Raw genomic sequence first — 12,830 nt, forward strand, 5'->3', positions numbered from 1 at the left:
GAGCTGCCTAGCAAGCGGCCTACCTTCCTGGCGTTACTGGGGAGCTGCCTAGCCAGCAGCCTACCTTCCTGGCGTTACTGAGGAGCTGCCTAGCCAGCGGCCTTCCTTCCTGGCGTTACTGAGGAGCTGCCTAGCCAGCGGCCTACCTTCCCGGCGTTACTGGGGAGCTGCCTAGCAAGCGGCCTACCTTCCCGGCGTTACTGGGGAGCTGCCTAGCAAGCGGCCTACCTTCCCGGCGTTACTGGGGAGCTGCCTAGCAAGCGGCCTACCTTCCCGGCGTTACTGGGGAGCTGCCTAGCAAGCGGCCTACCTTCCTGGCGTTACTGGGGAGCTGCCTAGCCAGCGGCCTACCTTCCTGGCGATACTGAGGAGCTGCCTAGCCAGCGGCCTACCTTCCTGGCGTTACTGAGGAGCTGCCTAGCCAGCGGCCTACCTTCCTGGCGTTACTGAGAAGCTGCCTAGCCAGCGGCCTACGTTCCTGGCGTTACTGAGGAACTGCCTAGCCAGCGGCCTACCTTCCTCGCGTTACTGAGGAGCTGCCTAGCCAGCGGCCTACCTTCCTGGCGTTACTGAGGAGCTGCCTAGCCAGCAGCCTACCTTCCTGGCGTTACTGAGGAGCTGCCTAGCCAGCGGCCTACCTTCCTGGCGTTACTGGGGAGCTGCCTAGCCAGCGGCCTACCTTCCTGGCGTTACTGGGGAGCTGCCTAGCCAGCGGCCTACCTTCCTGGCGTTACTGGGGAGCTGCCTAGCCAACGGCCTACCTTCCTGGCGTTACTGAGGAGCTGCCTAGCCAACGGCCTACCTTCCTGGCGTTACTGAGGAGCTGCCTAGCCAGCGGCCTACCTTCCTGGCGTTAATGAGGAGCTGCCTAGCCAGCGGCCTACCTTCCCGGCGTTACTGAGGAGCTGCCTAGCAAGCGGCCTACCTTCCTGGCGTTACTGAGGAGCTGCCTAGCCAGCGGCCTACCTTCCTGGCGTTACTGAGGAGCTGCCTAGCCAGCGGCCTACCTTCCTGGCGTTACTGAGGAGCTGCCTAGCCAGCGGCCTACCTTCCTGGCGTTACTGAGGAGCTGCCTAGCCAGCGGCCTACCTTCCTGGCGTTACTGAGGAGCTGCCTAGCCAGCGGCCTACCTTCCCGGCGTTACTGAGGAGCTGCCTAGCCAGCGGCCTACCTTCCCGGCGTTACTGAGGAGCTGCCTAGCCAGCGGCCTACCTTCCCGCCGTTACTGAGCAGCTGCCTAGCCAGCAGCCTACCTTCCTGGCGTTACTGAGGAGCTGCCTAGCCAGCAGCCTACCTTCCTGGCGTTACTGAGGAGCTGCCTAGCCAGCGGCCTACATTCCCGGCGTTACTGAGTAGCTGCCTAGCAAGCGGCCTACCTTCCCGGCGTTACTGAGGAGCTGCCTAGCCGGTGGCCTACCTTCCCGGCGTTTCTGATGAGCTGCCTAGCCAGCAGCCTACCTTCCCGGCGTTACTGAGGAGCTGCCTAGCCAGCAGCCTACCTTCCCGGCGTTACTGAGGAGCTGCCTAGCCGGCGGCCTACCTTCCTGGCGTTACTGAGGAGCTGCCTAGCCAGCGGCTTAACTTCCCGGCGTTACGGAGGAGCTGCCTGTCCAGCGGCCTTCCTTCCCGGCGTTACTGAGGAGCTACCTAGTCAGCGGCCTACCTTCCCGGCGTTACTGAGGAGCTGCCTAGCCAGCGGCCTACCTTCCCGGCGTTACTGAGGAGCTGCCTAGCCGGCGGCCTACCTTCCTGGCGTTACTGAGGAGCTGCCTAGCCAGCGGCTTACCTTCCCGGCGTTACGGAGAGCTGCCTAGCCAGCGGCCTACCTTCCTGGCGTTACTGAGGAGCTGCCTAGCCAGAGGCCTACCTTCCCGGCGTTACTGATGAGCTGCCTAGCCAGCAGCCTACCTTCCCGGCGTTACTGGGGAGCTGCCTAGCCATTGGCCTACCTTCCTGGCGTTACTGAGGAGCTGCCTACCCAGCAGCCTACCTTCCCGGCGTTACGGAGGAGCTGCCTAGCCAGCGGCCTACCTTCCCGGCGTTACTGAGGAGCTGCCTAGCCGGTGGCCTACCTTCCCGGCGTTACTGAGGAGCTGTTTAGCCAGCGGCCTACTTTCCCGGCGTTACTGAGGAGCTGCTTAGCCAGCGGCCTACCTTCCCGGCGTTACTGAGGAGCTGCCTAGCCAGCGGCCTACATTTCCGGCGTTACTGATGAGCTGCCTAGCCAGCAGCCTACCTTACCGGCGTTACTGGTGAGCTGCCTATCCAGCGGCCTACCTTCGTGGCGTTACTGAGGAACTACCTAGCCAGTGATCTTCTTTACTTGCGAGTATGTTGAGCTTATTTGTCAGCGGCTGTACAGATGCGGACTATTCTCTATTCCCGTGTTACTCTCCTGGCAACTTGACGTGGCAACGGCACGCCTGCACCAGGAGTTTGATGATTACAGCCTGCACGCCCCAGGGCTCGGCATGTCTGGTAACGAGCGGCGCGCATTGTGCGGTAGCCGCAGAGAGAAGCGTTAACGAGGCGTGTGTGTGACGCGATAGGCTGGTGTATCATATCTGCTGTCACCGGCACACACGCTACAAGTCAACAATCCCTGTGTCTCTCCCCTACCATCTCTTTACTACTTCGGTTTTAGTTTTTTGTTCATATTCCATTTAAGGAATTTTTATAAAATTTCTACTTATATCTCCCTTGTATCTGTTCTGCTACAAATATTTTACACATTGGATGGGTAGGGTCTGGATGTAACTCTAGTTGCAACCACCTTCTCATTCTAAGTTCTGGGTCATTTATCAAAAGAAAATTGTGACATAAGCAAAGAGCTGCGAAATGACATACGCTAATTAAATTTAAGTGTTCAAAATGATTAAAATTTATGAATTAATTAGAAAGATGGATTTTTATGATGTTAAATACCACAGTGCATCTGTTTTCAAAATGGTTAAATTCTGATTTTTCATGAAAGTTCAAACACATTAGTTCTATTGTGTGAATTCAAAATGAAGCGCAATTTTTGTATATTATTTTTCTGTCATAAAGCAACTGAAATGAATTACATATTTGCTATTTAAATCCAAAAATATTTATCTGTATATTATAAGTGTAAAGTTCAAATTGAGTGCTTTTGGTCTATTTTTACGAACGTTGAGCTCTTTGCGCGAACTGAAGATCAAATTTATGATTTTTAAATTATTTTTTGTTGATAAGAATGCAAATACGCAACCTTCAACCCCTATGAGAACTCCATACTCGAAAAATCAATTCTTCGTTCCACTATAGAATTTATTTAGTGTAATATCAGTTAAACGTATGAGGCACAACCATGAATACAAGAAAAGTAACGAGTTTCAATTCTAGAAATAACCCTTAAATAAAACTAATGACAAAAACTAAACAATAAACAAATCTTGTGAGACGTAACTTTAAGAGGGAGAGATAGGAAACGAGAGACACCATTTTAGATTCGACAGTTTAGAGGCCATAAATATTTCCTGTAATGTGATTTTCAAAACTTTTTATATGGTTTAGTGAAATGCTTGAAGGTAATAATGACTGGCAGCTACTCAAATAGTTTCCTCTGTAGTAATTGTTGTTTATTATTGAATTATTTTATTTTGGAATGATTTCAACTGAAGCGCACTGGGATAGTCTGTTCTGTTATATTGTTCTAACTTAATTCACTGCATTCTCTGCCAGTCTTTGCATCTAAGACGTGACATCAGCTGATTTCGGCTTTTTTTCTGTGTGTTTGTGTATATAGCTTTATTGTCCTCTCTTCGGGTTTTCTCCATGGCATACAGCAATGGCGTACGTCAAAAATAATGATATTTATCAATTTTTGCCAGTTGCAAAAACCATTTTAAGAACGCAGCCAGACGCAGCCAGACGCAGCCAGACACAGCCAGACACAGCCAAACACGGCCAATGCAGCCAGACACGGCCAGACGCAGACAGACGCAGCCTGACGCAGCCAGACGCAGCCAAACACAGCCTGACGCAGCCAGACGCAGCCAGACGCAGCCAGACGCAGCCAGACGCAGCCTGACGCAGCCTGACACATCCAGACACATCCAGACACAGCCAGAAGCAGCCAGACGCAGCCAGAAGCAGCCAGACGCAGCCAGACGCAGCCAGACGCAGCCAGTCGCAGCCAGACGCAGCCAGACGCAGCCAGACACAGCCAGACGCAGCCAGACGCAGCCAGACGCACCCAGACACAGCCAGGCACAGACACCACGCCTCACGGCTGTCGATGACGTACGGCTCTGGCCGAGCTGACCCGTCTCGCTAGCAGCTCCCCTCTCTCTAGTCTCTAGGCAGAGGGTGGACGGGGGATGAAAATGTTGAAATGTGGCTGAAAAATGTGGGTAAAATTCTCCTGGAACTATAACAAAATAAAGGCGCGGCGGCGCGCCAGTGTGCGGAGCAGGGCTCGTGGCTGCAGCTCGCACTGCGCGTGTTTTCACGCTCCGAGAGACGCAATAAACCCCCCGCTGGAGGCGACCCTGCATGTGGGGGGGGGGGGGGGGGGACCGGAAGTGGAGCCGCGCAGACCGCGGAGGGAAAACGCAGCGTCGCGTTTCAATTGTTATTCAGGCCGGGCGCCCCCCCCCCCCTTGCCCCCCCTCCTGGGGTGCTAGAGGGGAGCGGGCAGTAACGAGTTGTTGCCACAGAGGGAGAAATGAGGCATGGGCGGACATTGTCATCTTTATTGCAGTGGCAGCCTTGGCTGCTTCTCGGCGCGCGGCCGTCTGCATTGTTGGCAGCCCTGCAGCGAGAGCGCGGTGATTTCCTGGCGGGGAGGCGCGCTGCAACAAGGACCTAAGAGCCGGCTGGCGACTGCCAACCAACCTTCTCAATTATTTTACAATATTTTTTACGTAGCTAACTCTTTTAAACTATTTTTAATGTAGCTCTCCTAACATAACTGACCATTCTCACGATATCAAAAATTCGAAATATTTACAACAAACTTTAAACGGTAAACTATAAAAAAATTGAACGTTTTCTTTTTAACAGAATTGTTGTTTTCGTATCCTTCGGATTTTAACCAATCAACATGAAACTTCAAACCCAAATGACCTAGAAATGGAATTTTAAATTCAAATCATGGACTTGTTGATTTTAGATGAACAGAGGGAGACTAAGTCGAGGATGGAAAAAGCTAACGCGGGCTCGCAGCGGACTGGAGGCAGCGTGACAGTGACAGTGACAGTGACAGTGACAGTGACAGTGACAGTGACAGTGACGGCCGCGCTGTCGCCTCCAGTGGACCGGCCGCCGACTGTATTGTCCTGCCAAGCGACCAATGAACACACGAGAGGACAGACAGCTTACAGCGCGAATCTCGTGAAATTTAAACAAAACAAAAATTACTTCAGGATAACATATCCCTGTTGTTAATCCACAACATTTCTTTACGAAAATTGACTACAGCTTGCAGTACAGAATTGTTGGTTCCGTGTAATGTCTCGACAAATCAAGGCCCTAGCTGAGGGCCTTGTTCAAGTCAACACTCCAGGTCTTACCTGCGGCGTCAGCTGGAGTTTGTAGCATAGCTGCCGGCCCAGACCGTGTCCAGGTCGATATCTCTGTTTTTGTCACTCTCTATCTTGTTCTTGTGCTTTTCTTTCTATCTTCTCAGGTCTTTAGCTACGTAATTTCCTTTAACTTCGTTCTTCATTCATTATGTCGTCAGCCACATTCTCTCTTCTACATTTAGATACGGCAGTAAATTGCTGGATATTCCTCGCAGTCAGTATCTGAAAGGTAGACATATCCTGAAGGTTACAACGAGAGGGTATCTGCTGGCGCTGCAGTTCTACGGCCAGCAGTGAGCATGATTCCATTAAGAGGAGGTCTCTCCTAGAGACACGCCCACATGGGAACGAGGCGGGGATTGATGACGCCAGTGGTAAGTGTGTTAGTGTCGGGACAGCACGTGCCCGGGACGGGAGTGTTCGAGTCGCTGCACTACATGACGCGGAGATGGGATTAGTCTCGACTCTCGACACGAGCGCATCCACGCGCCCAAAGGCCAGTGCAACAACGGCACAACCGCAGCCGGCCGCCCGACCCCTGATGCTATCCTGCATTGTTCTGCTTCAAGTGTTTGCTCATTATTGTGTAATTAATTCATAATACGCATCATGGATTGTTCATAAAATGTTTTATACATTTTATAACTTTTAGAAACTAAAAAAAAAAATATTATGTCAGGCCTAGTATGAAATAACAATAAATCATATAATTGTGTTGTAAACAGTCTTGAATTAATCGTTCGTGTGAGCCTTTGACACGCATTAATTAATTTTTTTTTGTATTTCATTTATAACGTCGCAACTGTTGTTTCATAGGAAAAAAAAGTTTTTGACTGTGAATATTTACCGGACGTTTTCAGTCCAAAACTCATTATGAAAACCCGCGTTTCAGCACTCCACCCGCTACTAAAGATACGGTTTGAAAACAAAATACGGAAACAGAACTAAACATCCGCCTCTAGGATGTCTCGAGCAGTCTTGTTTGTCCCGCAGCTGTGTGCACCGCGCGTGTGGCTGGGCAACAGGCACGCCAACAGGCACGCCAACAGGCACGCAGAGGGCCTGGCCAGGCTGCACCGCTGTCAGGCGGCAGGGACGCCCTAGCGCAGGCTTCGCGACACGCCTGTCGCCGCCAGGAGCCGGCGCCGTGACGCATGGCGCAGCGTCTGTTTTATTCTCCGATGAGACACCCTCCCCCTCACCCCCCACCCACCGTGCGCCGCTCTTCCCCAGCCGAGCAAATTTGATTTGCGATGCTGCCATAACTCGGCGCGCCGTCTGATTGTATTAAACTAAGAGCTTCCATCAGATTAATTCATCTGGCTGGAGAGACCCCAGGGGTTGGAGATGGCCGGACACGAGGGGAGCTTCCCTTAAACACCCATTCATCTTGTTTACGTGTTTCCGCCCGTCTTGTCGCCTGCAGACAGCAGCCTCGAGCGACCAGGTTTTATAATCACTTCCCTTCCACCCCGCTTCTGCCCTGTTCTTCTCTGCTCGCCCTGCGGTCTCGCTCTTGTGAGCTCGAAGTGAGCGAGAAGTGAGCGAGTAGCGGGCTCCGACTTGCAGGCCCGCTGCACTGGTCGCTAGCCTGTCGACAGCGCAGCCTTGCGGAAGTGAGCTCGAAGTGAGCGAGTAGCGGGCTCCGACTTGCAGGCCCGCTGCACTGGGCGCTAGCCTGTCGACAGCGCAGCCTTGCGGAAGTGAGCTCGAAGTGAGCGAGTAGCGGGCTCCGACTTGCAGGCCCGCTGCACTGGGCGCTAGCCTGTCGACAGCGCAGCCTTGCGGAAGTGAGCTCGAAGTGAGCGAGTAGCGGGCTCCGACTTGCAGGCCCGCTGCACTGGTCGCTAGCCTGTCGACAGCGCAGCCTTGCGGAAGTGAGCTCGAAGTGAGCGAGTAGCGGGCTCCGACTTGCAGGCCCGCTGCACTGGGCGCTAGCCTGTCGACAGCGCAGCCTTGCGGAAGTGAGCTCGAAGTGAGCGAGTAGCGGGCTCCGACTTGCAGGCCCGCTGCACTGGGCGCTAGCCTGTCGACAGCGCAGCCTTGCGGAAGTGAGCTCGAAGTGAGCGAGTAGCGGGCTCCGACTTGCAGGCCCGCTGCACTGGGCGCTAGCCTGTCGACAGCGCAGCCTTGCGGAAGTGAGCTCGAAGTGAGCGAGTAGCGGGCTCCGACTTGCAGGCCCGCTGCACTGGGCGCTAGCCTGTCGACAGCGCAGCCTTGCGGAAGTGAGCTCGAAGTGAGCGAGTAGCGGGCTCCGACTTGCAGGCCCGCTGCACTGGGCGCTAGCCTGTCGACAGCGCAGCCTTGCGGAAGTGAGCTCGAAGTGAGCGAGTAGCGGGCTCCGACTTGCAGGCCCGCTGCACTGGGCGCTAGCCTGTCGACAGCGCAGCCTTGCGGAAGTGAGCTCGAAGTGAGCGAGTAGCGGGCTCCGACTTGCAGGCCCGCTGCACTGGGCGCTAGCCTGTCGACAGCGCAGCCTGGCGGAAGTGAGCTCGAAGTGAGCGAGTAGCGGGCTCCGACTTGCAGGCCCGCTGCACTGGTCGCTAGCCTGTCGACAGCGCAGCCTTGCGGAAGTGAGCTCGAAGTGAGCGAGTAGCGGGCTCCGACTTGCAGGCCCGCTGCACTGGTCGCTAGCCTGTCGACAGCGCAGCCTTGCGGAAGTGAGCTCGAAGTGAGCGAGTAGCGGGCTCCGACTTGCAGGCCCGCTGCACTGGTCGCTAGCCTGTCGACAGCGCAGCCTTGCGGAAGGACGACTCGCAGAAGTGGCTGGCTTCACTCGAGAGTGTGTCAGCTACAGACAGTGTCTGCTGGGGCTGGAGGCAGGGCTAGGAGAACCACCACCCCCCTTCCCTCCATCCCTGCAGCCAGGCGAGGGGCGGGGTAACTGATGGCCTTCATTGTCGCCGCTAAGCCGGTGTTTGTGGAGACGAGCAGTCCCCCCACCCCCACACCCCCCTCTCAATCCTCGCAGGTCTGCAAAAATGTTGATAGAAGAAATAAACGCCGCTATGCGCTGGCTGCCTGGGAGCGGAGGGGCGCCTAGCGGGACTTAGTGACGGCTGGCTCCCCGCGCCTGGGCTGCCGGCTCCATGCAAACACGCCTGTGGAGAGGGTGGCGTGCCTCGCAGGGGCACGGGGTGACAACCGGCCTAGCGCCGCTCAGAGTCTGTACGCGCTGGCGATAAGCTTGGCTGTGGGATTAAAAAGCTGCTATAATGCATTTAGTTGCATTATAAAATAGCTATTACAAAAAACAAACATAAATGTGAAATTCGAAAAAAAAATAATGAAAATATCCACATAAGCTTTATTACATGCATAAATTACTGGTATTAAATTCCTCTCGTTAGTTACTCAATAAATATAACCTACGATGGTTTTTGACCGTGCGTAGTTCATGGTATTTTCTCTTGGCTAGTTTTTTTTTAATTTCATGATACTACAGACATAAAAAGTTGTGATAACGATATTTCTGCTATAAAGAAACTAAGTAATTATAAAACACCACCCATAGATGTTAACAGTGCTGGGAGCTATAACACGTTACAGACTTGCCACTAGGAAAGAAAATGGTTACGAACTTTATAGGGAAAGAATTAGGACTGCAGAAGGAAAATGAAGAACGTAAGTAGAAGTCTACTCCTAGATTTAAGTTGTCTGTTTTTAGCCTGACTATCGCCGTTTTAATCAGATTGTTCTGGAGGGTTTGAATGCCTGACGTTAAGAGTTACAAGCAGAAACCCATAGATCAGACACGAGTAGGAAGCGAGAGAGGGAAAGAGACATGAAGAGGTGTTGTAGAAAGATAAGTATTGCAGTTATGTTTGTAAATGTTTAGTATTATGTTGGATGTTGAATTGAAATCTTTTTGTAACTATGAGGACAGATTATGTTACATTTTGTGAATTGAATAAAGTGAATGTTAATTATTTTGTGTATATGTGAGTTAGACATGTTTCATTTTTGCTCAGAAGCATTTTTTGCTCGGAGGACAGCTAGTAACGTCCCTTTTTGCTCTGATTTATTCTAGTGATTCCTTTTGTGGCCGTTTTCGTTTAGTGAAATACATTTAGCTCTCAACATACAATCTTTTCCCCTAAGTTTTTATGTCTGATACCAAAACACAGGTTGTTTTCCCAGTTTTGTAAATAGAGTTTAGCACTAAAAACAACCTCGTGTGTATCCATCTCATAGATAATCCGTAGAGAATATAATTATACTATTTACATTCAAATATACTGCTTTAATAAGTACCCGATACAAAGTATATTGTCATTTAGGGAGAAAAATTTTGATAAAATAATATTTTTTTTAAAAAATAATATTTTTGACATCATTTTTGTAAAAGTAATTATCCTAAAAATACATTGTTGGAATCATTTATAGGTATATATGATGTATTTTGTAATTAATATATTTTTGGCTTATACATGAGATTTTTATCTTTCGTATTGAAAAAAAGATACATATAACCAAAACTAAAAAAAAAAAAAAAGCTTTTTTCGTTATAAATATTCTGCTCTACCTGAAACTTATGATCCTGGTTATTTCTTTATTATTAGTTTTATTTATGCCTTTATATCAGGGCAAACAATATTTTACGGAAAGACGTAAATAGAATGTTTTGCTCAAGTTCTTAGATCATATAGGACCGGCCTCAGATGGATGCAAAACGACATGACGAGTGGCATAAGATTATCATTATCTGCAAAATATTAAATATTTATGTATTTTCGTACATGTTAATACTTTATATTATATAGCTTTATATTACATTAGGTATTTTTGTTATATATTTATTGTCATATATTATACATTTTTATAATATATTAAATAATATATAATTTTTGTACCAACGCAAGAAACTTTTAATATTTATAAGACAGTATATATTACATTTTTTTACATTAAAGCTGCAATGACAAGTTGGTTTAATAAGTAAAAATTATTTAAATTATAAAGCTGATAATTACCATACCCAATATAGGCAGCGTATAAATTTATTTATTCTTCTTCTTCACAAAACAATTTCACAGAACACTTGGTTTAATTGTTACTATTCTTCCTATACAAGTAATAACTAAACTTATTTTTTAAATAAATATCTCACAAACTCTTGCTGGATAATTTAACTGATGAATATTATTTAAGTAGGGTTTAATTTTTCCTGGTAGCTTATAGAGGTATATTTAAATTTTAACATTATTTTAAATTTTATATAAATATTTTTGAATGACATATTTCATAAAAACAGAAAGCATTTAAAACTTGTATTATTAATAAATAAACTTTTCTCCTGATTTTTAATAAAATATTATTATTGTTATTGAAAAATACTATTATTTTTGTAAGTGAAAATATCAATATTTTTTTTTACACACACACACCTCATTTGTAAAACAAGTTACTCTATTTTACTACGTGTACATCTTGTTAAATATGAGTGCATTTCTAGGTAATTTTTTTTTTACTACAGCTAGGATCTTGCAAGGGAATTTATAAGTTCTCCAGCGTGTGAAACTACAGCAGAGTGTTGGCATTCCGCTCTGACTGTTATTGAGCACGGCTTTAAGGGACCAGGTACATTCCGCTTATGGACAGTAACAGGATGCATTTAACGTTATGCGTGACCATACGTCATTGCTTGTTTGCGCTGGTTTTCATAGAAAAAAACACAGGCATGGACAACGAATATGAACAAATAACAACACAGGAAACAGGCAATGTCAGCTGATCAATTTTACATGCTTTGAAATCACAGAGAATCCCTTGGAATGAATGTAGTCACAGAATTTTAGCTCTGCCGAACACAGTAGCCTTACAACGACGAGACAATTGCAACCAGTAAAGTACATAAAGACAAAATACACCATTTGATCAAGGCTGTGAGTTAAGAAATTAAGTAAAAAAATGGTTTGTTTATTAAAAGTGAAATTTAAAACTTGAACATGAAAACAAACAAAAAGTTCACTTGAATGATAAAAAAAGAAGTGAGTCTTTCAGTTCTCGCCAGTGATGCATCGTACCACAACAAGTTTTTTAATACAACACTTATAAAATTATTGAATTTATGAAAAAAAAAATATTTCACAAAGTATACATCACGTATCAGGAAATCCACGTGGCAATACGTTGCGCTGTTCAGGACTATTGTTAGCGGAACGAACGGTAAACAGCTGTGTATTCTCTCTCTTTCTCTCTCTCCAAACGTCATGGGAATGTCGCGCTCGTTGGTTCGCTGCAGCACGAGCGCCGCACCGCATGCACACCATTCATCCAGCCAGATGCCGTGTGCCAGAGCTGAGATGTTACCGACAGCAGTAAGGTATGTACAATCACGTGTTGGAATGAGCAGATGGGAGACGGCCCAGGTCCACAGAAGCGACGGGCAGCAGCGCGACAGAAGTGTCGCTTCACTGGTGCTTGCACGAGAGCGCAGGGTTGAGCGATCAGCGTCCACGCCCCGCCATCTAACCCCCCACTCGCAGGACTGGAAGCAGCGCGGCGGGCGCTTGGACGGTTGTTGTCGCGAGCAGCGCCTGTTTGGCGAGCAGCCAGCCTCGCAGGGGCATTCCTCAGGCGGGTTGGCAACAAGTTGATGGATGGAGCGGCAAGAGGAGGGGGTGGCGGCCTCGCGCGACGAATACCGCCGGAGAGGATCGATGGGTATCGACACTGCAGACACGCCTGGCTCCTGGGGTACACCACCACACCACCACGCCACCACACCACCACACCTGCTACTGCACTCAGCTGCAGGGCGAAGTGACTGTCGCTCTCAGTCCTCTCCTCCATTCCCTGGCCGCGTCGCCCAGTTGTCAACACAGCGCCGCGCTAATACAAGGGAGGGGGCGCTAATTAGTGGGGACATATACCCCTAAATATTTAAAATATATATAAATATTATTATTTCCACCAATAAAACGAATAATTATATTCCCCCTCCCCTTTTTTGAAATAAATTTCTGCCTGTATTGTCCGTGCCTCAGTTTATTACACACACATATATATAGGCCTATATATATACACACACGTATAAATGTTTGTGAGGATTCGGATGCCACGACTACAGTTTTTCTAAAACAACCCCCAAGGACCAACCAAAACGAATGGCGTGTTTTCAAAATGAATCTACATCGTTTGACTCTGTCCTCGTCACATCAGCTGACCTTGATCTGAATAATACATTTGAGATGGTAATTTTTTTTTTAAATTTTATTTCTGATTTGTTTAATACGATTGAATTGGTGAGTAGGTGAATACCAAGTTTTCACGAAATAA

The 12,830-nt window shown here is 48.4% G+C and overlaps 1 protein-coding gene across 1 annotated transcript; it reads left to right on the top strand.

Moving 5' to 3' along the window:
• Positions 1-3,933: 3,933 nt before the first annotated feature.
• Positions 3,934-6,653, top strand: LOC134540667 (myelin-associated oligodendrocyte basic protein-like). The gene is made up of 2 exons (XM_063383538.1): positions 3,934-4,266; positions 6,543-6,653. Exons 1-2 carry the CDS (start codon positions 3,934-3,936, stop codon positions 6,651-6,653), a joined length of 444 nt encoding a protein of 147 aa, XP_063239608.1.
• The last annotated feature ends 6,177 nt before the right edge of the window (positions 6,654-12,830 follow it).

Source organism: Bacillus rossius, chromosome 17 (assembly GCF_032445375.1).
Source record: "Bacillus rossius redtenbacheri isolate Brsri chromosome 17, Brsri_v3, whole genome shotgun sequence".
Lineage (NCBI taxonomy): Eukaryota > Metazoa > Arthropoda > Insecta > Phasmatodea > Bacillidae > Bacillus > Bacillus rossius.

Bases quoted from the DNA above. Each gene is read 5' to 3' on its own strand.
- LOC134540667 (XM_063383538.1), top strand. From the start codon at position 3,934: ATGCAGCCAGACACGGCCAGACGCAGACAGACGCAGCCTGACGCAGCC. The intron at 4,267-6,542 runs GTACGGCTCTGG...TTTGTCCCGCAG, and splicing joins GCCTCACGGCTGTCGATGAC to CTGTGTGCACCGCGCGTGTG.